Source organism: Osmerus eperlanus, chromosome 28, assembly GCF_963692335.1.
Source record: "Osmerus eperlanus chromosome 28, fOsmEpe2.1, whole genome shotgun sequence".
Lineage (NCBI taxonomy): Eukaryota > Metazoa > Chordata > Actinopteri > Osmeriformes > Osmeridae > Osmerus > Osmerus eperlanus.
The window spans coordinates 2,419,726-2,445,085 of record NC_085045.1 but is presented as its reverse complement, the minus strand read 5'-3'; the positions used below and the strand labels follow the sequence as shown (position 1 = coordinate 2,445,085).

General features: G+C 47.9%; 3 protein-coding genes across 4 annotated transcripts in view; 1 reads left to right on the top strand and 2 right to left on the bottom strand.

The window, feature by feature from the left end:
- Positions 1 to 3,344: 3,344 nt before the first annotated feature.
- Positions 3,345 to 16,441, bottom strand: trpv4 (transient receptor potential cation channel, subfamily V, member 4). Of its 2 annotated transcripts, none has more exons than XM_062454105.1 (17): positions 15,989 to 16,441; positions 14,655 to 14,728; positions 14,019 to 14,467; positions 13,106 to 13,281; positions 11,981 to 12,133; positions 10,676 to 10,816; positions 8,852 to 9,150; positions 8,345 to 8,524; positions 7,906 to 8,127; positions 7,530 to 7,622; positions 7,156 to 7,229; positions 6,457 to 6,622; positions 6,297 to 6,363; positions 5,877 to 6,190; positions 5,659 to 5,786; positions 5,350 to 5,468; positions 3,345 to 5,263 (listed from the first exon to the last, which is right to left on the bottom strand). In XM_062454105.1, the coding sequence occupies exons 2-17, from the start codon at positions 14,661 to 14,663 to the stop codon at positions 5,157 to 5,159; spliced, it is 2,697 nt and encodes an 898-aa protein (XP_062310089.1). In that variant the 5' UTR covers positions 14,664 to 14,728; positions 15,989 to 16,441; the 3' UTR covers positions 3,345 to 5,156. The 2 variants fall into 2 exon arrangements, with proteins under 2 accessions (XP_062310089.1, XP_062310090.1); XM_062454106.1 differs by having other exon boundaries at positions 7,906 to 8,064; positions 15,989 to 16,439.
- Positions 16,442 to 17,237: 796 nt separating this feature from the next.
- On the bottom strand, positions 17,238 to 21,511 carry gltpa (glycolipid transfer protein a). The gene is made up of 5 exons (XM_062454107.1): positions 21,253 to 21,511; positions 19,359 to 19,417; positions 19,138 to 19,271; positions 18,860 to 19,010; positions 17,238 to 18,690 (listed from the first exon to the last, which is right to left on the bottom strand). Exons 1-5 carry the CDS (start codon positions 21,353 to 21,355, stop codon positions 18,508 to 18,510), a joined length of 630 nt encoding a protein of 209 aa, XP_062310091.1. The 5' UTR covers positions 21,356 to 21,511; the 3' UTR covers positions 17,238 to 18,507.
- A 444-nt stretch (positions 21,512 to 21,955) lies between these two features.
- tchp (trichoplein, keratin filament binding) overlaps positions 21,956 to 25,360 on the top strand; it is a 3,615-nt gene continuing 210 nt past the window's right edge. The window contains exons 1-11 of the mRNA XM_062454067.1: positions 21,956 to 22,093; positions 22,359 to 22,553; positions 22,683 to 22,893; positions 23,186 to 23,242; positions 23,517 to 23,585; positions 23,924 to 24,097; positions 24,350 to 24,462; positions 24,554 to 24,620; positions 24,738 to 24,910; positions 25,025 to 25,106; positions 25,241 to 25,358. Coding sequence (XP_062310051.1) covers positions 22,363 to 22,553; positions 22,683 to 22,893; positions 23,186 to 23,242; positions 23,517 to 23,585; positions 23,924 to 24,097; positions 24,350 to 24,462; positions 24,554 to 24,620; positions 24,738 to 24,910; positions 25,025 to 25,106; positions 25,241 to 25,358 — 1,255 coding nt within the window. The 5' untranslated portion in view covers positions 21,956 to 22,093; positions 22,359 to 22,362. The remainder of the gene's footprint in view (positions 22,094 to 22,358; positions 22,554 to 22,682; positions 22,894 to 23,185; positions 23,243 to 23,516; positions 23,586 to 23,923; positions 24,098 to 24,349; positions 24,463 to 24,553; positions 24,621 to 24,737; positions 24,911 to 25,024; positions 25,107 to 25,240; positions 25,359 to 25,360) is intronic.

The following is a 25,360-nucleotide window of genomic DNA, read 5'->3' as shown; positions in this document are numbered from 1 at the left end:
CGTCCCTCTCCTGTGAGCCATTGGGACCGGTAGGATGACCACAATGTTCTCGGGTAATTGCCTCTGCGAATCTGTTCTACACTCAGCTGTTTCAAAAAAGGGGGTCCCTCCCTCTGTGGCCTGATTTCGTCATGCAGGGAGTTTTTGGAACGAAGCTTCATCTGACTGCTCAACAAAAGCCGGTCCACACCCCTCCTTCCCTGAGACCCCTCCTCCCTCCTGTGGCTCCACCTCCTTTCCCTGAGACCCCTCCTCTTTTCCATGACCTCATGTCTGTGAGGCTGCATCCCTCTCCTGTGAGCCATTGGGACCGGTAGGATAACAACACTGTTCTCGGGTAATTGCCTCTGCAAATCTCTTTTAGATTTAAAAAATTGACAGTTGCTGGGAATCAAACCTTCAACCTCTTGTTTCCGAGACAACGTCCCTCATCTATGAGCCGTTGGGACTGGTGTGGTATGGTCACCGCACTTGGATACTTGCCTCGGCAAATCTGTTGTAGATTTTAAAAGCTAACAGTAGCCTGGATTCAAACCATCAACTGCTTGTTTACAAGACAGCATTCCTCATCTATGAGCCAATTGGACTGGTAGGATACGGAACCGCTCTTCAGTACTTGCCTCTACGAATCAGAAATAAGCTGCCACTGGGGGGCGCCACAGAACAAGGCGGGGGGAGGGAGTAACATTCACCCCTACCCCCCATTTTTTCAGTTATTTCTATTTCACCCCCCCGGGCCTGCGGCACCCCCTCCCCCCTGGTACCCCCCGGGCCTACGGCCACCCCCCCCCCCCACCTTATTTCGGTGGTGCCACACAGCTGCTCACAATCGCCCACTCATTTGTGAAGCACACCTGGCAACTGTTTACTTTGATTGGCAATCAGATCACATGACCAATATATAGCTGCAATCTCCATTGTTCATCATCATTAGAGCCTTTCTCTGAGACAGAAATTTTGTTCACATTAGATTCTAATTTCAATAAAGCAAGTTAAGGTCAGTCTTGGTATTCACAAACACTTTCTTACGAAGCACAGAGATAAACGGACACGCTTTGATATCTGTGATTGCACAACTGGAGTTTTCTTCTTCTGTGGTGAGGATTTAGGAAGAGGACACTCCCTGAAACAAATCCATGGGAACTTTTAAAGATGCTTAGATAGAGAAGGGATGAGATAAGGCCAGCTTTGGATTAAACTTTCCTCACACCCGCATAGTGAGGTATCCAAAGGAAGTCGTGTCTCTGCAGCCTGGCAGCCTGTGAGATGCATGGAAACGACAGAGGTTTCTCTAAATGAGGATTGACCCACTTCTATTCCTGTGATTTGAAGGTCAAATACGTGCCTCTAACCTCTCAACCCTCTTACTTTCTCTCTAATGGAGCTCTCAGTACGTAGGCAAAGCCACATTCTGGTTCTCATTGTGTTATTGACATCTTTGTACACGTCACACCATGTCTGGTAGTTACCCAGGCCTTGAGTATGATATTTCAACTAACTAGTGACTGAACCCACAGTAGGTCAAACCACACGTGTAAACGTCGCTACAGACTACAGCATCAAGCCCTCAGCGTGGCGACACTTGAAAGGCAGCAGCGTCTCCAAACCGCAAAGTCGAGGCCTTTTTTCTCCACTTCCCCCCCTCCTCCTCCCCGACCACTCCACCCACCCAAACCCCGACATAAGCCCCAGACTGATGAGGCTCCTGCCTCCAGCAGAGCGTGTGGAGCAGGGAGACTGCACACTGATTTCATACGCGCTCGCTCACACAGAAAAGGAGGATCCGTGGAGCAGAAATGCTTCTCTTATTAGCAAAACTCATTCACCTGCACGCCACATTGAGTCCCTGGCAATTTCGCAATAAATCAGGAGGGACGCCTGCGGAGGCCGTCCGGTCAGCCGGGCCGCGGCGCTCTGCTATTAGCCCGCCCTCGCCTGTCAACCTGCAGCACTCGCAATCATCTCAAGTTCAGCTGCTTCCTCTGATCGCAGACGGACTGAAAGGTCACCTCTCCCGCAACATTCCTGAGGACATGTCCCTGTCCCTCCCCGTCCTGTCCCCCTCCCCTCACGTCCCCCCCCCCTCCCCTCACGTCCCCCCCCCCCCCCGCCAACCCCACCCACTCCCCCCAAGCGACTGACCCAATGAGAAATGTCACACCTGGGTGCACTATTTCACTGGCGCATATGAAAAAGGAATTACTTCAAAGGACAGAATAATTAGCTGCAACTGCAGAGCACGTCTCGGGCCATGATGAGAACAGGCTGAACGGAAGCCAAAATGTCCCCCACGCTCGCTCTCTGTCTCGCTCTCTGTCTCTCTCTCTCGGCTCTGCTCATTTCTTTCACAAACTGTGAGTCACGTAGCACATATTTTGCTTGTAGTACGCTTCCCCTGCGATCTGAACTCACGGTCAACACGTAGGGAGATGTTGTGGTTCTGTACACCAGAGCTGGCGAGGAAGTGAAGGCTTTGAAGTACAGCCTAGCAAACAGAGGTGTTTTCTTCCCTACCGGGTGCAGTCTTGCCTGAGGTTGACTGTCAATAACACAACGAGTGGAAACGGAAGCCTCACAGTCCTGCAGCAGGTAGACACTCAAGCTCTCAGCACCGTGGCATCTTAGCACTCATCAGGCTCAACATGTTATGGCTTAATTGGCAGCACAATGGAGTGGACAGCGTGTGCTGCCAAGGCCAAGTTACGTGAGCATTGTGCGTAAAAGGTGATCAACTTCACCCTGCAGCCACTCCACACCATCTAGACATAAACAATCCCCGAGTCGAGATGACTTGACTCGCGTTTCTTTTTTTTTTTTTGCGTCACACACACACACACACACACCTATGCAGGCGTTGCACGGGAAAACTGTTCTGTTAGCGGCTTACGCTTCCTGTGCAAGTGTGGTTGCAGACTTGCTGACGGTGACAGTGTCGGGGCCCCGGCCCTGTCCTACTTAAGAGGCTGCAGGGAGGAGGGCAGGCCAAGTTGTCAGCAGCACTAGGTGCTCACTGCTCAGATAAACCTGCAGGATTAGTGGCCCAGTTAAAGTTGGGGCAAAGAGGATTAGACTATCCTGTGTGAGGTGGCAGGAGAATCCTCGTGTCCTTCAGCAGAGCTGGCCTGGGAGGGAGAGGAGGGGAGGAAGGTGGGGAGGTGAGAGGTGAGGCCCTGGGAAATGTATCACAGCACGGAATCCACGGATGATAGAGATGAGGGACTGAAGCCTAGAAGCGTTCTCAGAGTGGTACAGTGTTATCATTGAGATAGTGGACAAGAACTTTTTTTTTTTACTGTGTGAGGCCTGTGTGATGTAAAAAAAAAAACACTTTACCAGTATTTAAAAACATGTATTTATTCATTTCTTTCAGATAAATAAACATTAACATCTATGTACTGTATGCACCAGTACAACAATGATGAAAAGTTTTACCAATATTAAACATATACTACTGGAAGCTCAAAATATCTACATTTAAATTAATTTAAAACATCTGGACTTCTGCCTCCCTCTGCTGGCCAGTAAAGGTAATGCAGTCAGATTTCATAAAACAAAAGGAATGCATGCTGGTAAAATGCACTATATGCACTTTACAGATCTTATTACAGATACACTGGCCTGACAGTCATATTTGTTGCAAAACTGTATCTTCAATATTTCCAACAGTATAAGCAATGGAAACACAAATAAACATCACTGTCAATAAGTTTCAATATTCTTAAAAAAAAAGACAGGACTTCACAACCTAAAATAAAAGTATACTTCTTATAAAAACCTTCCCTGATGACGGATCAGTAGCAAAAGTTCCAGTATAAAATATAACTTGAGCTAGAGCACAAACGATTAACAAATCACATTTGTTTAATGCTTTTACAAAGAACACATATCTGCCTCTCAACCAATAATTTGTGTGTGCTTTACAATATACTTTGCAATGATATATACATACTACATATATTAAAGCATAACGATCATATAAAACTCTAAATAAAGATTTACAGAATGTTTAAAGCGATAAAATCAAGACATGAAGAAACTCACCCCAAAGACCTTCAACATGACTGGATAGATAAAAATGAATCAAGATCTACAGTATATCTACAGCACCGTCACCACCTATTAAAACTCTTAACATACACTCTTGTGAAGCTGGGAGCTGAAACACACTGGTGAAGCCTTAATGTCTTTGCCGAGACATTAAAGGCTTCTTTATTTGCAAATCCACAAAGGCTTTGATTTTTATGCCTCTAGCACCCGTGTGTGTGGTAATCATTTTTCATTTTTTTTCTTCACTCATACAGCGAGCAGACCATTCATTAGAAAGCATTAACCAGTGGCTGAATGGCTAAATGTCACGACAATATAATAATGCAAACTATATTAGGGCTGGGCTATGCAGTGTGGGGTAAATAACTGCTGCAAGATCACAGAAACACTGAAATTGCCAGGGTAACCAATTACTATGCTTGTGTCAGTTATATGTACACTGGCTGTCCACGTAATAGAAAAACATTTCCCTCATGTTCGTAAAAATCCACAAATCGGAAATGACACAGGAGATATGCGTTTTACAAATGGAATATGTCAATGGCAGGCGAGATACACTTCAGTGCAAAAACAGCCTCCTTTCTGCAGCCTTCTGCAATCAGAGAGATAGTGTATCTGATGGCATCTCTGCTCTGGTTTGAGCATCAGCCTTGTAATCCATGATTATCATGCAGCATGCTTACACTGGCACTTTGAAAATCCATTTTTCCCTTAAGGCTGAGAAGACAGGATACAAGTACAAACATAAAACAGATTCTAAAGCTATTCCCTGAGTGCGGTGTCTAATGCAGAGGTACATCATCTCTCTCCCAGTAGCGCGCTATCCTCCTCTTGACCCGACCACTAACCAACCCTTTCATATTTTCCATAAATATCTTTCTGTTCAGTTTTTTTGCGAGTGATGGTTTCGAGGGCTGTCCCGTTTGTCCAGTGCACTCTCCTCCTGTAACACTTACATCATCCCCAATCCCCTTTGAAAGAGTTACCAAAATACATACCTGCAAGGCAACTGAGTTCTGTGCAAATTTGGCAAAGTCATCTTTGTCACTTGTTTGAGGCTCTCCAGGAAGGTGAGGAACCAGGTGGCTCCCCCTGGTGGCGGCTCCACCTTAGGGTCTGTGCCTGGGGGTAAGAGGCTCCATCTCCAGCACGTGGTCCTCGGACCGCGGGCTCCTGCCCAGCTCCACCACCCGTGGCACCACCGTGGACCAGCGATCTGAGGGGGCGGACCACAAGCAAGGTTAGGTGCCTCCATGACTGGCGTGTGGGCGTGCGTGCGGCCTGTGACCCGGCGGGCCCTACCTCTCCTCAGGCCTCTGACGGCCTGCTGGGCAGCGTGGGCCTGGGTCTCGTTCTTGCCCGGGTCCTCGTTGATGATGCCCAGGTTCTGGTTCCAGTGGCACCAGTTGACTTCGTCCACCCTGCGGTCACACAGGGACACAGGGTCAAAACCCCCCCCGCGGTCTGAGTGGCTCCGCAAAACCATACTTCACAAGTCATACATTCACACCTATTCATATACATCAGACACCTTTATCGATTCAAACAGTTGTGTTTTTTTTACAGTTCCCGGTCGTAGATTTTGCCGACAGGTACGATGCCATCAGCTACCTGAAGCACCAGCGGCGGTCTGGCGTTCCATCCCACTTCTTCCCCACCGTCACCATCTCCCCGGCGCGGAACGACCGGCGCAGGCACACCGGGAAGGAGCGCTCGATGTCCAGGATGGTGGTCGCCCACTGCCGTGAAACAAGCGTCACATCACGTTAGGGAGCCCTCTGGCACCAAAACGCTCAACCCAAACGCTCGGACGCGAGGCCTCCGCTCACCTGAAGCTTCCAGATCTTCTTGCTCTCCTTGGACACCTGTCCCACCGTCTCCCCCATCAGAGCGATCAGCATGTTGAGGAGCAGCACGAAGGTGAGGATGATGTAGGTGACCAGGAGGATGAGGAAGACGGCGGGGTACTGGGCGCTGTGGATCATGTCCATCTCCCCGATGCCGATGGTGAGCTTGAACAGGTCCAGCAGGAAGCTGCTGAAGGTGTTGTTGTCACGGCACTGGGTGTAGGTGGGGCAGCCCCCCCCGTCCTGGGGACTGGCCGTCCCGGCGGGGGGGCACACGTTCAGGAGGGACACCAGGGCTGGAGGGGAACAGGACGGAACGGGGAGGCGAATGGGGGTTATACTCTGAATGAGACGCCATGCTTCCGTGTGATTGGCAGGAAGAGGAGGGAAGGATGAACCTACCTGAAGCGTAGCCAATCATGAAGAGCACGTACACCAGCAGAAACCTGAACAAGTCTTTGAAGAGAATCTGGAGGCCCCAGAGAGGACAAAGGAAACTTTAGATCAAACTCTACCTTCAATATTTCCCAGTAATACAGTGTGTACCTCATCTGCACCTGACCTTCTGGATCATGATGCTGTAGGTGCCTGTGAGCTTCAGTCCTCTGGTGAAGTAGAGCGTGTTCATCCACCCCAGCACCAACGCAAACACCATAACAGCCACGTAGGCCTCGATCCCAGACAGGTAGAGAGCTGTCGTCACTATCACTAAGACTGAGTAGATGAAGCTGGAGGAGGGGAGGAGAGGAGGAGAGAGGAGGAGAGGAGGGGAGAGGGGAGGAGGGGAGGAGAGGGGAGGAGGAGAGGCCAGGGGAGGGGAAGAGAGAAGAGGAGGAGGAGAGGGGCTTCTGTTAAGATTCAAAGCAACAGCTCTAATCCTCCTGCTAAGTGATACTGCGGATACATCCAGTTCAGACAGAGATGTGTCATTTGGCATTTAATAAGATGTAGGCCTTGCAGAGGCAATGTTAATGACTAAAACAAACAGGCTTTTGAGCCGTGCTCGACATCCTCTGCTCTCATTTCGGAACGTGGGTTTAATTAAAGAAGATGTACACTATAAAGCAGGAAGGGGGGGAGGTGGAATTAATTAGAAGACTCAATTAAAAGGATGAGAATTAGCCTGGGGTAAAAGTCACAGAGAGCTACAGCTGAGGCGAGACAAGGGGTGTGTGTGTGAGAGAGAGAGAGAGAGAGAGAGAGAGAGAGAGAGAGAGAGAGAGAGAGAGAGAGAGAGAGAGAGAGAGAACTGAAGTCTTACAAGAGCAGTTGAAAGGAGCCATCAATAAATAAAGAGTTCACCCCAGGGCACTTCTTCTGGAAGAGATCCTTAATCTACAGATAGAGAAGGGAAGGAGACATATTCTTAATGCCAACAGACACTGCGGATGACGCTTGGTACACCAGATAAGCAGACAGGCAAAAGGAGCAAAAAAAAGAGGGGAAAAAGCTATAGGCGAGAAATAAAAATGTTCTACATAACGAGACAGTGATTGAACTGGGTACCCTGGAGAAAAGACACTACATTTCAAGAAATCTTCAAAAGAGCCTGTGTTCGTTGCTCGGGTGCAACATTAAAGGCAGTCAGAGTCCTCCAGGGGAGGGGGGGGGGGGATCAGAGCACGGCACACTCACGTTGGTGAGGAAGAAGAAGGCTCCGGAGGCCGCGGTGACAACCTCCCCCGCCATCCTCAGGTAGTCTGTGGAGGTGACGTACGGGTACGGAGGCTGCGGAGGGACACACACAACTAGATGAGTCAGGTGGCTGAGCGGTGAGGGAAGCGGGCTCGTAATCAGAAGGTTGCTAGTTCGATTCCCGGCCGTGTCAAATGACGTTGTGTCCTTGGGCAAGGCATTTCACCCTACTTGCCTCGGGGGGAATGTCCCTGTACTTACTGTAAGTCGCTCTGGATAAGAGCGTCTGCTAAATGACTAAATGTAGATGAGCAAACACAAAGGGACGATTCTCGTCGCTGTGACGTCCACGGGGCGTCCGGTTTCCTCGGCTCACCTTTCCCCCCGTGGGGCGATAGTATGCCACCAGGGAGAAGATGGTCATGGTGACAAGGTAGGACACCACGCTGATGTAGAAGGTGGCCGCACCAAACTTCTGCCACTTGGTCCTCAGAAGCTCGTTGATTGGCTCCACCGCCAGCATCTCGTGCCGATTCTGGAGACAGGAAATGAGGTCACGCAGTGCAGACATGAAGATGATTCCACTGCCTGTGCCGCTCTGTGTATGCAGTACATTTTGAGAAGGTGGCTGATTGTCGGCAACATACTTAATTCAGTATTTAAATATAGCACAGAAATACATTACCCAAATACCTCAGTGGAGTTTTCAACAACAACAAATAACCTTCCATAAAAATAAAAATCATGATCCCTCCACACACAGCAACTCTACTCTGACACCCTGAAGCGCAGGTGTACGACCCTGTGTGGCTCACCTCGATGCGGCTGTTGTAGACCAGGATCTCCAGCACAGAGACCTCCTCTCCGCAGGTGTCCAGGGAGGAGAGGTCGTACAGGGAGGAGTACACCGGGCCGTACGCCCAGTCCTTGAACTTCCGGGAGAGGTGGCGCGCCTCCTCGTCCTTGATCTCCCTCCTGATGATGTGCTGGAACACCTGGGGCCAACAGGGAAGTGACACGTCACCAAACACATCCTTCGTCCCCCACGAACACATCCTTCATCCCCCACGAACACATCCTTCATCCCCCACGAACACATCCTTCATCCCCCACAAACACATCCTTCATCCCCCACGAACACATCCTTCATCCCCCACGAACACATCCTTCATCCCCCACGAACACATCCTTCATCCCCCACGAACACAGGTCCGCACCGAGGCCACGCTTCACCACTCCACCACCGCCAAGTCAAGACCGAGCCACGTGATCGACGGGTTGTGTCGGACCTCCCAGTCCCCGTCCCCCCCCCCGTGTCTTACCCCGATCTTGCCCAGCTTGGCACACATCATGAGGGGTGACATGCCGTCGTTGTTCAGCACGTCCTCCAGGTTGCATTCTGGGTAGAGCTTGGCGCTCTTGATGAGGAGCAGGTCGTACATCTTGGTGAGGAAGCGGGTGTTGTCGCGAGTGTTGTCTGCGATGTGCACCAGGGCGTGGAGGACTGTGTTGCCCCGGGAGTCCTGGCGACGCAGGTCGGCCTTCTTGTGGGCGTTCTCCGTCAGGTAATGCACCATGTCGGGCTGGTTGGTGCAGGCCGCCAGGGATAGGGGCAGCTCACCTGGACGGATGTAGCACACACACAGAAACACCCAACACACACACAAGAAAGTGACACAGATGTCATTCCCTGGACTACTGCTGAGTATAGACTTATTCCAGAGCAAAAAAAGAGGCAAAAAATAAATATGAGAAGTTTATTCAGGAATCGAAAGCACTTCCAACATGTTTTGGGGAAAGCGAACTAAATATGGATCAAAGATTTGACTTTAATCCTCGCACTGAATAGAGCACAATTAGCTGTTGTTGGAGGGAGGGGCCCATTGAGAACACTCTTCCAGCAGCAGCTGCTGAGTTGAGCTGTTGCCATGGGTGACAGATTACTCTGTCACCTCGCATAGAGACGCCCGTCTTCCTGGATTTGCACGGGTGCTTGCGGTGCATTAGCGTGAGCGCTAAATCCCATTAGCTGCCCGCTCTGCCAGGCTCCCACTCACCTCACTGCAAAGCTCCGCAGCAAATTACACTCACTGTGCTAGGGACGAGAGAGAGAGAGAGAGAGAGAGAGAGAGAGGGGGGGGGGGGGGAGAGAGAGAGAGAGAGAGGGGGAGAGAGAGAGAGATAGGGAGAGAGAGGGAGAGAGGGATGGGGTGGTGTGGGAGTGGTTGGAATACAAAAACCCTTACACATGGTTGTGACAGGGTGTGTCTTAAAACAATTTAAAATATATATATTGCCTAACCAAATGTTCCTCCTCATTTACATGTCTCTCTCTCTCCCCCTCTCTGGGAGGTTGACCCAGAGGCCAGGGTGTGAGGCTCTACGACCAGCAGGGGGCAGTGTTCAGGCCTCGGGGAGGGAACACTTGGCCAGACACCTCTGTGATGTTTGACTGACCAGGGCAGCGCGGGAGAGAGAGACAGACAGAAACATAGAGAGAGAGAGAGAGAGAGAGAGAGAGAGAGAGAGAGAGAGAGAGAGAGAGAGAGAGAGAGAGAGAGAGAGAGAGACAGACAGACAGACAGACAGACAGACAGACAGAGAGAGAGAGAGAGAGAGAGAGAGAGAGAGAGAGAGAGAGAGAGAGAGAGAGACAGACAGACAGAGAGAGAGAGAGAGAGAGAGAGGGGAAGGGATGTTTGCTTTTCTTGGGCAGCAGGACACAGACACTTTTCAACAAGGTCCTGTTCAGATACTCGTGGAACAAGTGACGTTCTGCCCCCCCCCGCCCCCCCCAATTATTGGGTCAGTGAAAACGATCTGAGGATCTGTGGTGGACGTGCTGTTGCATCAGAGCAGGAACTGGACCATGGAAAATACCCACACATCATTACACAACATAACAAGCTGCCAAATCTGGAAAATGTAATTTATAGTACTTATTGAGTACGTTTTCTATACTATAATTAATAATAAATATCATCAAAGGATTTTGCTTCACTAGAAGGATATTTTGAACGAAAGAATCAGAAAATAGTTTTTATCAAACTGATAGAAACTTTTTTCAAACTGATAGAAACGAATGTTCAAAACCCGAGACTGTCTTTTTGTCACGTCAATAAAGTTTTCCTCCCGTTCAAACTCACCAAAGTAGAAGCATCCCCCCTCGTCTCGGGGCTGGAAGAAGCGCCCGCGGGCCTGCGCATGCACGTCCGCACCCTTCTCCACCAGCAGCTCCACGTACTGCTTACAGCGGCGTTCCACGGCGATGTGGAGCGCCGTCTGACCTGCATCATACCACACACACACACACACAGAGGAGTACACTGATTACACTTGTGGAACGGGGTACAGGTGTCGGTTATTGTAACGTTTGTGACTTCCCTGCGGGCGGAACGGGGAGGTAGTCGGCTGGAGGTTAACCTCAATGTCTGAAGGCATTCATTCGCCGATGTAAATCTTTTCTGGGATTTGATTAACAAGATGCACGGGCCCGTCGAGATTGTTTTTTCTATTACATTTGAATTTGCCGGTTTGCCAATTTCCTCTGGTCCGTAAATAATGTGTAGAGGTGAACCCAAGGAAGCAGCTGAACAATACCCAACCATGACCTCTGACCTTCCTCCCTGGGAGAGACTCCTAATCATAGAAATAAATGAGGATCGGAGAAACAAAGGAGACCTCGGCCCTCATTTACAGACACACACCGACACAAACACACTGTACACACACAAACACACATTCCATCTTGCTTGTTGTGTATGTTCATTAAGGGGACCAGAGCCAGCAGTCTGGAGAGCATATGGTTCGGAGTGACTACATGGCAAACACCATCTGTCCTCTCCGCTCCTGCAGGAGGTGGAGGATGCAGGAGCAGGGTGCGGAGACCACATTCCAACAGTCGCTCGTCTAATTAGCCACCGTCCTAATTAGAACCCCTTTACCTCATGAATAAAGTGCACTGATAAGACTTACAGTAGTGCCTCTCAAAAGGACCAAACGGCAAAAAGCAAGGCACCAGTTATTTAACCATATGTGAGAGAAGGGTGGTATTTGAGTATCTTCACAGTATTTCTGTGTATGAAGTATTCAGGTTCCTGCTTTAGGGGCTGTCTGCTTCTGGACACGTTTGGTTTCCTGTGGAATTGAAGCACAGGAGCCCAACAGAGCCCCTCCCCGGCGGGCTGGAGCCCAGAGTGTGTGGGCTCTTTGTGCCATGGCAGGGAGGGTGTGGGGCTTCTCCAGGATATTAGCCTGTCCAGAGGTACAGCATGGCAGGCTACAGCACAGTAGCCCAGCACTGGATTGCACAGTACAGTACAGCACAGCACAGCACACAAAAACTAACCGAAGAGTTTCAGTGTTCTCCGGATCATCTCTATTTTCCAATAGCCTCCTTGATATAAATTAACCCACAATGTGGATGATGTTCTGAGGCCGTGTGCCCGTACCTCGGTAGTAAACGTCTCTGAAGGGGGTGTTGATGAAGTCTCGTAGGTTGCCAGTCTTCTCTGCTATGTCCGCCAGCAGGGGAATGGTGTCGTTCCGACCACTGTACAGGTTGAGCAGGGCTTTGGGCAGACATGTTTTGCCGGTGGAAGGTTCTGGAATAGAATAGAACGGAATATATCAGAATACAATTGAAGGGGGAATGGAACTGGTTCAACGGCGTTATGAGGAAGGATGAGATCATGGCGAGATCAGATTTTAAAAAATCATCCCCATTGTATCTGGGGATCTACAGTATAACGTTGAGGGGGTTTGAAAAACGGATGTAAGAGGTGGAAGAGGAGAAGACAGGAGTGATGAGTCACTCAGATAAGGGAGGGAGGACAGGAAAACATGGGAACATCGAGCCGTCATGATCAACAGAGCCGTTCAAGCTGAGCTCAACTGAGTTGACTCTTGTCTGTTTACTCCGAGGAAGAGAGGCTCTCTTCCAACAGTGGATCCTACTCCATATAGCCTCCTTCAAGAGCAAAACAGTTTGCTGTGATTTCTCTCTGCTCCCTGTTACACGCCCCCATAACCCCCCGTCTCCCCTCCCCAGTCCAGCTCCCCACCCGGTAGGAAGCTATCCCTCGACCCGCCTGGAGCACGACAATGCCTCTGGGATCACAAGGACAAGCTCCTCTCAACCAGACGGAGCCAAGATCAACAGGCCCGTCGAGTCCGGGGAATACAGAGGTCCCTGGTGAAGAGCAACGCAGTGACTGTGTTCTCTAGAGGGAGACAGAGATTTGTTGGACATCTGGTGGATTTTATTTATACTTTTTGCATTTGATCAACATTCCTGGGAGGCTAACAGCTGGAACGGCTGAGCTGTAAGTTACTTGGTTACTTAGTGACTCTTAATCTCTTTCACTTCTTACTTCTCTCTCACTCACTCTGTCTGTCTCTCTCACGCTTTCTCCCCCTCCCCCTCCCTCCCCCTCCCTCTCCCTCCTCTCCCTCTCCCCCTCCCTCTCTCTCTCCCTCCTCTCCCTCTCCACATTAGGTTGTGAAAGCGGCCGGGCGACAGGGCAGACAGGCAGGAGCTATCTGACAGAGGTATGCTCCCGCCCCTGGGGTCTGACCTCTGAACTCCTCGTCGGTGAGCCTCTTCTCATGGCCCTGCAGGTATTCCAGCAGGCCCTCCAGGGCCCCAGGCTCGGCCCTCGACACGCCCTCGAACAGGAGGCAGCGGTTAAACTCCTTGAGCACCTTGGGGGGGTCCGAGACGGGACCCTCGTCGCAGGACGCCTGAGTCTTCCTGTGTGGAAGGAGAGACACCAAAAGTTCACACACAAAAACACCCAGGATGATTCCCATCACTCCCTCCGTGTTGTTGCCACATAATGTCGTCGCATTCTCGATGTGTGACATGATGAGAGAGAGTGAGTGCGAGAGAGAGCGAGAGAGAGTGATTTACTCTCATGTCACAAAGAGAACGGCTGATGAGCACCAGCTGTGACTGGTGTGACGTTACGGCGAGGTCCCCTGCAGGAGGACAAACCAGCAAACAGTGATGTGATGTTCCCCTGCCTACGCCTGGCCTGCCTAGCGTGCAGTACAGTGAGCTCAGTGTGTCTGGGGCTGGTGGAGCCGCCAAGGAACAGACAGACCGCCACCTGAATACCTCAACTAACGGCCAGAGGAAAAAACAACAAAGTGTCAGTTAGCTCCTTGAATGCTCCGTGTGTGTGTGCTTCCCCAATAGACACACCTGTGTCTAAGCATTCGGTGCGCCTCTATTTTTAATGAGCTACTTTTTCCACACCGCAGTTCATTATGTTGAAGTGAAAGCACACTGTTGAGCTGAGATATCGTTTTGACAGACATACCGACAATAGCTGCCTGCACAAACTCTCGTGTGTGGTCTGCCTGGAAGAAGCTTACCACCCAACCACTTTACATGGGATCGTGACAACCAACCCTACAATCCGTAAGCTTCCATAAACAGCGGTTTGTGTCCACTGTAAACTATGTGAAGAGAGGCCCATTTCTCACCCGCGAGGGAGCTTCTTCCTGCGCTTCTGGTTGTTGCCTTGTCGGTAAGTTCCGTAGTCAAACAGGGAGTCCATCGGGGCCTTCTTGGGTCCGGGCGCCACGGGGGATTCGTACATGCTGTTCTCCAGCAGGTCCATAGGACTTGTGATGCCCTTCTTGAAGGCACCCTGGAACTTCATGCGCAGGTTGGGCCTGCCGTCCCCTGCCTGCTCTGCCCGGGCCGGGTCCTGGGGTGCGTCCTGGCTCTGGTCCAGCTGGGCCGAGGGCGTGTCGGCGCTCTCAAACAGTCCTGCCAAGTCGGACAGGGAGCCGTCGGTGTCCTGCTGGCCTTCTCCCCCGCCCTCGCCTCGGACCGGGGTGTGTCCGTTCTCCGTGGCGACGGTGGGAGCGGTGTCAGCCCTCGTCATGGCGACACGATACCTCTTCAGGAGAGTGGTTGCTGAGTTGGTCTGGAAATATCACAAGATCAAACTTAATACCGAAGCAAAGAAGCCAGGAAAAAGAGAGTCGTTTTCAATCACCAGTGAGCTACGCTCAGCTGAATGTCCAGGATAATAAAACATGAGTGACTGGGATCTCTACAGATATTCAACAGCGTTTTAGGATTAAGAAATTTACAACTTAATATTTGTTGACCTCATTCATCCCTTTTTTTCAGTTCAGCTTCTTCAGGGGAAACAGGAAGTGATGAGTGAGCATGTAGGGCTCCTTAAGTATGTCACAAGAGTAAAACACAAGTCAAGTTAGAATTCCTAAAAAAAACATGAACTTCGTGAGAAATGAAACACTGGATCCAAATATGTGTTAGCATGAAGCATCAATGTGCAAACTGAGCCAAGCCATGCCCTGTCAAATACAAGGTAGGATAAACAGAAGGTGTTTTAGTTTTCACCAAAACCCCTTGGCAAACTATGCTTTGTATGTTAAGTAATATAAAAATAATAAAAATAAAAATCTGATTTATCCGACTTAATTTTACATTTCTTAACACCTTGTGCAGATGTCTACTTTACCTTTTATACACGACCATCCATTGCCAGAAACTTGTGAGAAATCCCGACACACAAAGAGCCTTATTAGAGTGAATGATAGCTACTACTACAAGAGGCCTGAGAAAAACAGAAACCTTGCAGTGGAGGCGAAGACCCTGAATATCTACAGTCCGCACTTGGATTCAGCCAGGGGAAACACAGATGACTCACACACTGGCCATGTCCTATCCAGCGGACGCTTACTGGTCGGGGGTGAAAAGACAACAGGACAAAAGGGAGGATTCCTTTTCCAAACTTTCCAAGTACACAGGAGACAAATGAATGAGTCATGCTGGCATACGAGAGTGGGATCATCGAGGTAACCATGGGGGGGGGGGGGGGGGACCCAACTAGGAAGGCATCTAGGGAATATTGTGGCCAAAGCTAGAATGGGGGTTTGTCACTTGGTTTGTTTAGGCCACAGTCACCCTGGAGATGTGTGACTTCCTTCACAGAAGTCTGAACGTGACATGATCCAGGCACAGGACGCCTGTGGTCTGTTTGTCTGGGAACATGGGATTAATTTAAGACAGAAAAGATCTGGTTTCAACATAGTCTTAAGCACTTCATACACTTCACATTCATGAAGATGTCTGTTAAATGTCATTTCAAAAGTTAAACTACAGGACCAGGGATTACTTTTGTTTACAATTTTGGATGGTAGGCTATCAGCTCATCATCCCAAACAATAGGTAGATGCCAATATAAACAAAAGTAACCTGAGAAGCTACCTAACAGGTAATAGACTCCTACGATAAACTGGATTTTAACTCAATTTAAATAATTTAGCTTTTACTTCCACCATATTAGTTCTTGTAACAATACACAAACCTAAACGTCTGATAACAATTTTTCTAAAGGACTGTTCAAGTAAACTGGGCGCAAGACTGTCCAACAACAGATTCATCCCAAATAAATTGAATAGTATTTAGCTGTTTACCTTCAGACGCGATTCAGATGGAGCACGTTCAAACGCGTTTTTGGATTGAACTGGCAGTAATGCGTACACTTAAAATATCCTGTTAACAATTTTTTGAACTTTTAAATCATATCCCATAAGTTGCGGTTCTTCAATTCCTTTGACACTGATTCTGACTGCAACGCTGTTCACCTTCCATGTTTCCAAACTCTGTCCCCCACCACCGCCCATTCTGCCCAACAAGAGACGCTTTATAAAAGTTTAGGGTGGGGACTGGGAAAGAAAGTTAGGACTCAAATGACAACTGCCATTAACATCCCAAACTCTTTGTTGCTGGTCGACATAGGCTACTTCTACGAAATGATGACACTGGCTTCGTTCAAAACGTTGATTTACTAAACACTGCATATTTTACATGTTCATACATGCACTCTTGCGAGAACCGGCTGTCTTAACGACCTGTGCTCGAGTCCCATCTTGAAAAAACCAGCACCCCCAAGTGGACAAAAAGAGTCACGTGCTACAGAAAGTAAATAACATCTTAACGGTTTATTTTAAAAACATTCATAACATCACGATGAAAAAATTGTATTATGCAGACAATTTCACTGCAATCAAATATCTGTACCGTATTTTGTTGGAGAAAGAGAAATATATTGAGCGTTCAAAACAAACCAATAGTATGCATATCTGGAACAAGCATAACATCAGTTAGAATACATTTCTTTTAGCAAAAGCAAGGCAGTTCATTACACAGTGTCAAGCCACTATGAAATAACAACAGGCCAAACTACCATCAAATAATTCAAATAATGACCAGCTTCTCAAGTCTTGTTTATCACTGTTCTGCTAGTTTACTCCAGTGATTTCCTGTAGCACTTCAACAAGGTTGTATCTATACACGTGTTATTAGTTTAAATATCCTAAACGAACACATCAGCATTATGAAGACAAAATCCTTCAAAGGCACCAGAAAAAAATGTCAAGTAATTGAGTAGAGAACACCATTTAGCATTGTTGGACCAGGGTATCTAAGAACATGCTGGAAGTTACACTTGTCTAAACAGGACTGACTGGTTTTTGCTCCTAGGTTTACATTATAGGCCTAAATGAACTGTTTGTCACCAGCTGAAGGCACAGTTTGGTATGTTGTGTTCTAAGAAACCCTCCAGTAGACCTTGCAAAGGCAAACCCTTTTTATAATCCCTGATCACTTTAACAAACATCATACCTATTGAATACTGCATCATGAAATACTTTTTTTAATCACATGAGACTCTCACAACATGAGAGTAATCAACAATGTAATTGCCTGGTTCAATAAGGTCAACAATAGTGTTCTTACACCAATAACCTTACTATCAAAAGGTAACTTTGTCATTTCAATCCCAAACACAATCTGATTATAACTGGTTAAAATAACATCTACCTAAGTAATATAATAGCCAAGATAAGAGTCAGTCGACTATCTCCACACATGCAATCATTCTGTAGTTACTTCAATGTACCGATTACTAAACGTACACAAACCCCTGGAACTGGAATGTTGAGTTTTCAGGAATAGTACTAGTACTCCTACTAGTACTAGCTAGAGAAGATTATTTTAAATAGCAAAATAGGTTTCTCAAGTAAGAAAAGTTACTTCCAATAAATACATAACATAATATATTAAATATAGCATTGCAATGATTACAGTAATGACATAAAAAGAATAAATACAACATTTTTGGTATTGGTAACCATTCAGTTATTCCATGAACAACAAGGTCTCTATTCTGTTAAAGTGCTCACTTACTGTTTCAAGTGTTTTGCCTGTGAGACAGATGGAGACTTCAGAGACAGATTGGTGATTGGTTAACAGCATGATTGCAGGACATCATCAATAATTGCAGATGAAGACACTCAGAGAGGAGATGGACACGGCGTAGACTGGGTCTGTGTACTACAACACCGGATCTCGGATCCCTCCCTAAATAGATTGTCTTATAAACCAGAGGAATCCACCAAACCTCGGGCCATATTTTTTGCGAATTGGAGCCACACCTAGGAAATACCACAGAAGAAGTATTAACCTAAAGATTTGATTCACACCTATGGATGCCTGAATTCCATGATGATTTTGGTTACTAGCATTACATTTTTTGAAAATACAGCCTGGCACTGCTTCAGAGGGCAAAAATCACCCCTCATGTACTGTTGCTAAGCTTGGCCATCAGAATATATAGAATAGAATTCCTATTTCACTTTAGTATTTCAGATGTGGACAGCAGTATTTTCATGGTGATGTTAATGATGCATACCATATATAACCATACGGTATATTTTCAGGATTGATCTGTTTTTGTAAGTAATGTCATAATATAAATAAAATAAGATTATAAAAATTTATATTTTTGACTGGAGGTGATTTCCCTAACTTATTTTAGGTCTGATTTTTTTTCAGGACTCTTTACCCGTTCTCTCGCGTCTGCGAAAACAAGGACGTTCGAAAAACATGTAAAACATCAGGCCCAGTCAGAGGCGAAGCTACGGACACTCACTACACTGTGTAGTCTAGCTCTGCATTCATCCTGGTGTACATCTCATAGATGGCGTCGACAGTGGCAGTGAAGTTCACTAGAAACTGCCTGACTTTCTCCAGGCAGTCCTCTTCTTTGACCTCCCGTCCTTTGGAGAGGGCCTTCAGGAAATCAGACTTATAAGGGGCGGCAAAAACAGCGGCCTGAAGGGAAGACGGACTTGTCAGCGAACACACAGACGCTTAGCAACAAGACAGCGAACATACAAATATACACAAGAGACAGTTTTAAAACTAGCTCTTCCAGCAAAATGGGTGCATCTTCCGAGTTTGCAATCAAAGACTTGCGCCTGAATGCTGTGAGCGGTCTGACCTTGAAGAGCTGCTGCACGAGCCATCCGTGGTACTTCTTCAGGGCTAACTCGTAGGCTTTGGTGGCGTTGACACGGATATGGTTTGGGTTGTTCTCATCCTTCTCCCCGTCCACCAGGCTCTGTAGGAGCACTTGGATGAACTTTAGTCCCCTTGTTGAGAAGAAAGACAAGGCATGTCAACATAGCCACATACATACCAGATACTGCAGCTTATCAACATCCATGACAGCATGCTTTACATTGACATTTAAATCAATGACAATAAATATCCTTTGACCTCTTCAGCCACATCAGTGCCAAGGTAGCTCCAACTCTGGGCCACTCTGATCCATGCATCTCCTTTTCTGCCTCTACGATCTGTTGCAGGGTCTTAAACCTGGTGGGATTGCTGTCATAAACCGCTTTGATTTTCTAAAGAAAGACAAAAGAACACATTCGTCTATGGACATATAACAACCAGTATGTCCTTCGACCTTCTGCAATGTGTTTTCCTCTTACTGTGATGTTCCCCGCAACATCGGCCTTGATTGGAGCGAAAATGGTGGAACCAAGACAATCTGCGGAAAGAAGAAAACATGAGATGAACGTTAAACCCCCCGTACCGATGAATAGTAAGCTTCATGTACATTCCTCACAGCTATGTAAAGCTCCACCAGTCCTGGTGACCTCCAGCCTACATGAGGTTTTGAAAGTGTGGTAAACTCTGTAAAAAGCCTGTGCTGAACAAACATCAGAGCATACTGAACAACATGCCCTCTTAAATAGAAGGGCTCACTGTCCAGCCCCCCTGGCAGATTTCTGAAAGAGCTCGCCAACTCGCCAAGAGTTGTGACACCACACTTAATACTTACTATGCTATTACAAATCAGATTTTATGTGGTGAGGAAAACCAGCGTATACTGATAACTAAGCAACACAGGCCCACTGACGATCATTATGTGTTAACTATGTAGGCTGATATGTAAAATGGTAAACTGCTTTATGTGGTCATCACCAGCTTGTGGTTTCACTGGGCCATGGTAGCTTTGTTTCGGACCTGTGCTGAATCCACCAGTAGCCAGACATCCTAGAGTACCAACCACACAGGGCTGCGGATCAAGTAATGACAGAGCTGGCAGTCCTCAGCTTCCAAGCCTTCACAGGAACCCACTCGTGACAGAGTGCCCATTGTGCCCGTGGCAACAGTGTCATCTCCAGTTACAGAGACGTTCCGATCGTTTAGAAGGCAGCCAGCCTCTTTATCTATTTATCCTGAGTGTCCTCATTATCACAGGCCAACGTGCACCTCTCTGTTCCTGGCCTGGCGGCTACAATGCAGCCTTTTCTCCCCCTTTCTCTGGGTACTCTGACTTCACGCATGTGACCATGCAGTGCCCAAACAGTGGCTTTTGGAAAAGCCAGCCAATGTCATGAAAGCAGGGTTCATATCTAGAGCTCTACCTGAAGCTTTAGAGCACAAAAGAAGCTCATAGCACTGTGATAAACAATTAGTGGGCCCACTGTACCAAATACACATTGACTAGGTTCACTCTGTGGGACAAATAGCTTCTGAGTTGATCACGGTTGAAAGGAAAGTTGGCTAAGATATTTGGGTCAAATGAGACAATGAGTATAAAATGGAAAGATGTCCACATCAGGCTTGGGTCCTCGCGCGGGTTTCACATAGCAAATTCAATAGAGAACCATTGGCATATTAATACAGAATGAAGCCACACAATGATGCTCTGAAGCACCATACTGCTAGTGAATGGGGATGGGGAACTCAACACCACGCTAATCAATTTTCACAACTTAAAATCGAGGCCAGTGAAATTAATTATGTATGCAGAAAGGTTTGCTGCCAGCTTGATGAAGAAATGCGATACAAAAAAAGATTACACGTTGTGGCATTTAATTGCATGAACTTGACAAAGGTGTTTTGACAGATTTCTTCTCACATTTGTGGCTGCATTTATTAATCAACGTTTAAGAAAAACATAAAACATCTGGCTCTTAATAATCCTCAGTTATCGTCGTTTAAGTCGTAATAAAACAAATCAAGGCCCATTCACTTGCAAATAGATTTTGGTTAAAACATTCTGTTCATTTGGATTGATGCATCAATCTCTTAATGGTTCATGCCGTACAATGATCGACGCAGTCTTTGAAAACAATGGTATTTCTTATTTATTTTTCAACTTTATCATTTGAAATACACATTTGTATTAATCTCAACAAAAGCTGTCTTTTCAGACCACTGTATAAGAGACTGATCTGAGTCCGAACTCGATTATTTGACAACTAAGTTGGAAGTAGTCCACTTTGTCACCAGCGCAAAACAACAACAGCGCTATCTAAGATACATGCCAAAAGCCATAAATGAGTCAGTATGAACTTATCAGTATATACTTACCAAAGAATGGCGGAAGATATGAAACCGACTCTAAGAATGATCTGGTTTCCACCTTTTTGTCGGCAGGAAGCTGTTTGAACTGATGCTCCACAAGAAGAGCCATTGTGATCAAGTTTACCCACTAAGTGCTACACTACTGACAGCAGGAATGGGGTTGAATATGCATGCCACTCTTGAAAACACAGATTTGTAAAACGATCCCGGAACTGCGGTGCCAGCCTTTTCCTCCAAGCACTCCGAACGAATAGCAGAGGCGCTGAGAAGCACAGCTGACCACTATGTGAAGGCTTGCAACAACAAGTGAACCAATCATATTATGTTTCTGTAGTCTAGGCAATTACACATTTCCTTCACTTACAACCCCAATATTAGTATGTTAAGCTTTATTTCATTATTTTATTCAGGGTCCTCATCTAAACTTTACTTCTGTTTCAAATAAAAGGTAGCCTAACAGACAAATTATGACTTGCACATCAATCTTAACTTATTGTCAATAATTGAATTGAAGTAGCCACTTGAGAAACATTGTTTACATTCAATATGGATTCTTATTCTGTTTATGAAAGACAATACACCTAGTAGCCTATGCCAGAAGTGTAACATTACGGTTCTGGCACTATCCGCACAGCTCTAATAATACGAGATGTTTGAATCACATGCCTTTTTTTCCACTAGCGACGTGAAGTTTTGTTTGACCCTATGGACGCCCCGTAGCGTATCTAGGAACTGTTACTATGAGAAACCAGAGGATGGAAAGAAATGCCAGGATTTGAAGCCGTTTGTTAACTAGCTAGGCTAGCTTTGTCAGCAGAACTTGCATTATCTTTGAGAACATTAAACGGTAAACGTTAAAGCAATCTTTTAGCAATCTTTATGGCAAAATATCGATACACGACAAGCATTGGTGTGCAACCAATATAGCTAGCCTGGCTCTCTCTAGGTTACTACTGTATCAGGTAGAATAAGTGCTTAGCCACTGTAACTACTGTACTGTGCTGCCCTGTACGTACTCTTAGCATCCAAAAAACGTAAGTGTCTTGATGACAGTAGTCAGTGTTATTTGAATGTGTGATCGGGTCCATTCATAAGTTCTACGTTGAATTTAGATCAATGGCTCTACCTACGCTATCATCCCGGTGGCCGAGTCGAACCCGTTCACTGGAAAGACAGCTGGTGCGGCAGCGGGAACAGGAGGCCCGTTGTCGACAGCAGTGGGAATTGCATTCGCAGTATTTCAGAGAGCAGAACGTTCGCAGCAGTAAACAAGCCGAGTGGAGCTCTCGTCAATCTTACCAGCAGAGGTAAGCAGTTTTACTTATCTTGGTACTCCGTTTCAGACGACCCCTGATCTGAATAGGTTTACGAGCATTTACCCGTGGCTGAGGCACAATCAGTAGAGAATATCAAGTGTATATCCGTTCTCCGCCCAGCATGTCGGCGTACCATCGAGACAGACTGAAAGAGGAGAAGAGGTCGAGCCTGGAGAGGCGCAGGGAACGTCTGAAGGTCCTGCTGCAGGATGAGACCGACCAGCTCGAGGAAGAGCTTCGGAAGATGGTCCCCGACACGAGCGCCTTGGCGAGGCTGCTGGTGGAGAAGACGGAAGACCTCCGCACGGCTCGAGAGGAACGAAGAAAGAGAGTAATGAAGCCTATGAAGAATCAATGCAATTCATTAATCTTCAGTTTACTTGTACATTTTATTCATTTAGTAGGCGCTTTTAATCAAAGCAACATAAATATAGTGCATACAGAAAGTAGAGCAGAAAACCAAGGATCAGAAGTGCCCAGTCCTAACTGTATTTCGGTTGTCTGGTCAAGGAACGGCCTGTATTTACCAGGCACAGTGCAAAATGACCACACTCTCCGTAAAGCAAAGGCATGCATGCATATAGGCCTGGCTGACCTTTCTGTTGTGTTGGATCTCTGCACAGCTTGCACAACAGCTGCTGAAAGAGCACTGGAAGAAGAACAACTCTGAACTGAGGAAGGTTAGTAGACCATCAATCTAGCTATGGTGTGTTGGTGTGTGTTGACCAAGTTTGCCCAGAGAGTTGGACACTGAGACTATCGAGTTCTTTTATTTTTTGTCACGGGCACTCGATCTGGAAACTAATAGGACTTGATATGCTGTTGTTTCGTGGGCTTCTGTGAACCTGACTCCCAGCTAGACTTCAGAGTCTAAAATATTCGGGTATCCCTTCCGTTTGGGTCAGGGTAATCCTTGTTGTTGTCTCTCCTTTGTCTCAACTCCTGGTTTTACAGGTCGAGTCAGAATTACACAAAGATCATGTGGTGAGCCGCTGGCAGGAACAGACGAGTGAGAAGCTTCAGGTGGGTAACTGTGCCAGGGCTGCCTGTATCACTTATCTGTCCGAGACGGTCTACAGTGAGTAAACTTTACCTTGGGACCAAGCTTTAATTCCAGCGGTCATGAGTATTTAAACAGCGTCCATTTATCTGTGTCGGTGTGTACAGGATCATGTCTGTGAATTAGGCTCTGTTTGGGTTAAACCGGAGCTCAAACTGGATCTCGTTACAACATATGTTAGTAAGAGTTGATCCAGATAAGCTCATCTCTACTTTCGAAGCAGACTAGTTGCAATGGCGTCAGCCTCAGACAAGTCGCAGTGTTCTAATGCGAGACCGGTCGTCTGTTTCAAACCCCGTAGCAAGAGGCCGCGGAGCAGGAGGAGAAGAGGCGCTTCGAGAACGAGTACGAGCGGACGCGCCGAGAGGCCCTGGAGAGGATGAGGCAGGAGGAGGAGCGGAGGAGGGCGGAGGAGCGGGAGAGGGCGGAGGAGCTCCGGAGACAGATGGAGGAACTGAAGCTGAGAGAGGAGGAGGTAAACAGGGGGGGGGGGGGGGGCGCCGCAGGAACACGAGGAGGCACCCGTTTGCTCTGCGTCAATAGAGTACCCTCTGTGAAAATAGAGGAGTGGAGATGTCGCCATGCAGGAATTTGATATGATGCCAGTTACATGACGAGATTTCCATTTCGACACCGTGGCAAAACGGCACAGAGAAAACGACCTTGACCTGAAAAAGAAATCCATAATGAGGTTTTAAAATGAGTCGTGGGTGGTGTTTTTCGGCAGGCCAGCCGTCTCAAGAAGGAGCACGAGGCTCTGCTGTCTCAGAGCTGGGAGCTGGAGAGACTGGAGCAGGAGAGGAAGAGGGTGGAGGAATGCCGGAAGAAAACTGAAATGGGGTAAGAGGGGGGGGGGGGAACGTCCAGAAGAGTGCACGAGATGACGACTGTCTACAAGCCTGGGTTCTCACGGGTGGGTGTTCTCCTTCAGGCGTTTCCTGGTCCGCCAGTACCGTGCCCAGCTGAAGAAGAGGGCCCAGCAGGTGCAGGAGGAACTGGTACGTTCTCTAGGCTCACGGTTCCCCTGAATGGGCAGGTAGCTCGGCGGTGGAACATCTGCAGATTGAGAGACCGTAAGTGCGTCCCTGAATGCACTGCCGGTGTTTGTCCACCAGGAGGCGGACCGCAGGATCCTGGCGACCCTGCTGGAGGGGGAGCAGGACGACCACCGGCAGGAGAGCGCCCGGAGGGAGAGGGCGGTGGCCGACGCCGCCTGGATGAAGCACGTCATCGAGGAGCAGCTGGTGCTGGAGAGGCAGAGGGAGGCCGAGTTTGATGTCCTGTACAGGTCAGTCTGCGCTCACCACAGGCCTGACTGTGTGTGTGTACGTGCTTCAGCTCCGGGCCCTTCACACGTTCATGAGGCTGTGCGTGTGTGTGTGCGTGTGTGTGTGTGCTGCAGGGAGGAGGCCCAGCGCGTGTGGGAGAAGAGGGAGGCGGAGTGGGAGAAGGAGAGCAGAGCCCGGGAGCGCCTCATGCAGGAGGTGAGTCAGCCTGCTCCACCGTTTACACACACACATGCCGTGTATGTAGAAACATCCGGAAAGGCGCCCGTCCTTCCCTGAGGTGCCAGCAGCAGGCAGTAGAGAGCCCTGTGTGGTGCGTGTGCCCCTCGCAGGTCCTGGCGGGCAGGCAGCAGCAGCTGGAGCAGAAGGTGCAGCAGAACCGGGAGGACCAGGAGGAGACCCTGAGGAGGCGCGAGGAGCTCATCCAGGAGCTGGAGCTGGAGAGGAGGAGC

What these genes read in the sequence shown, in the direction of transcription:
- trpv4 (XM_062454105.1), bottom strand. An exon ending in GGCTCCTTTCAACTGCTCTT is followed by an intron (nt 6,623 to 7,155) that starts GTAAGACTTCAG and finishes CCCCTCCTCCAG; the next exon opens with CTTCATCTACTCAGTCTTAG. An exon ending in ACAGCATCATGATCCAGAAG is followed by an intron (nt 6,364 to 6,456) that starts GTCAGGTGCAGA and finishes TGGGGCCTCCAG; the next exon opens with ATTCTCTTCAAAGACTTGTT.
- gltpa (XM_062454107.1), bottom strand. Translation starts at nt 21,355, where the DNA reads ATGGCTCTTCTTGTGGAGCATCAGTTCAAACAGCTTCCTGCCGACAAA. An exon ending in ATATCTTCCGCCATTCTTTG is followed by an intron (nt 19,418 to 21,252) that starts GTAAGTATATAC and finishes TTCTTTCCGCAG; the next exon opens with ATTGTCTTGGTTCCACCATT. An exon ending in TCGTGCAGCAGCTCTTCAAG is followed by an intron (nt 18,691 to 18,859) that starts GTCAGACCGCTC and finishes TCTTCCCTTCAG; the next exon opens with GCCGCTGTTTTTGCCGCCCC.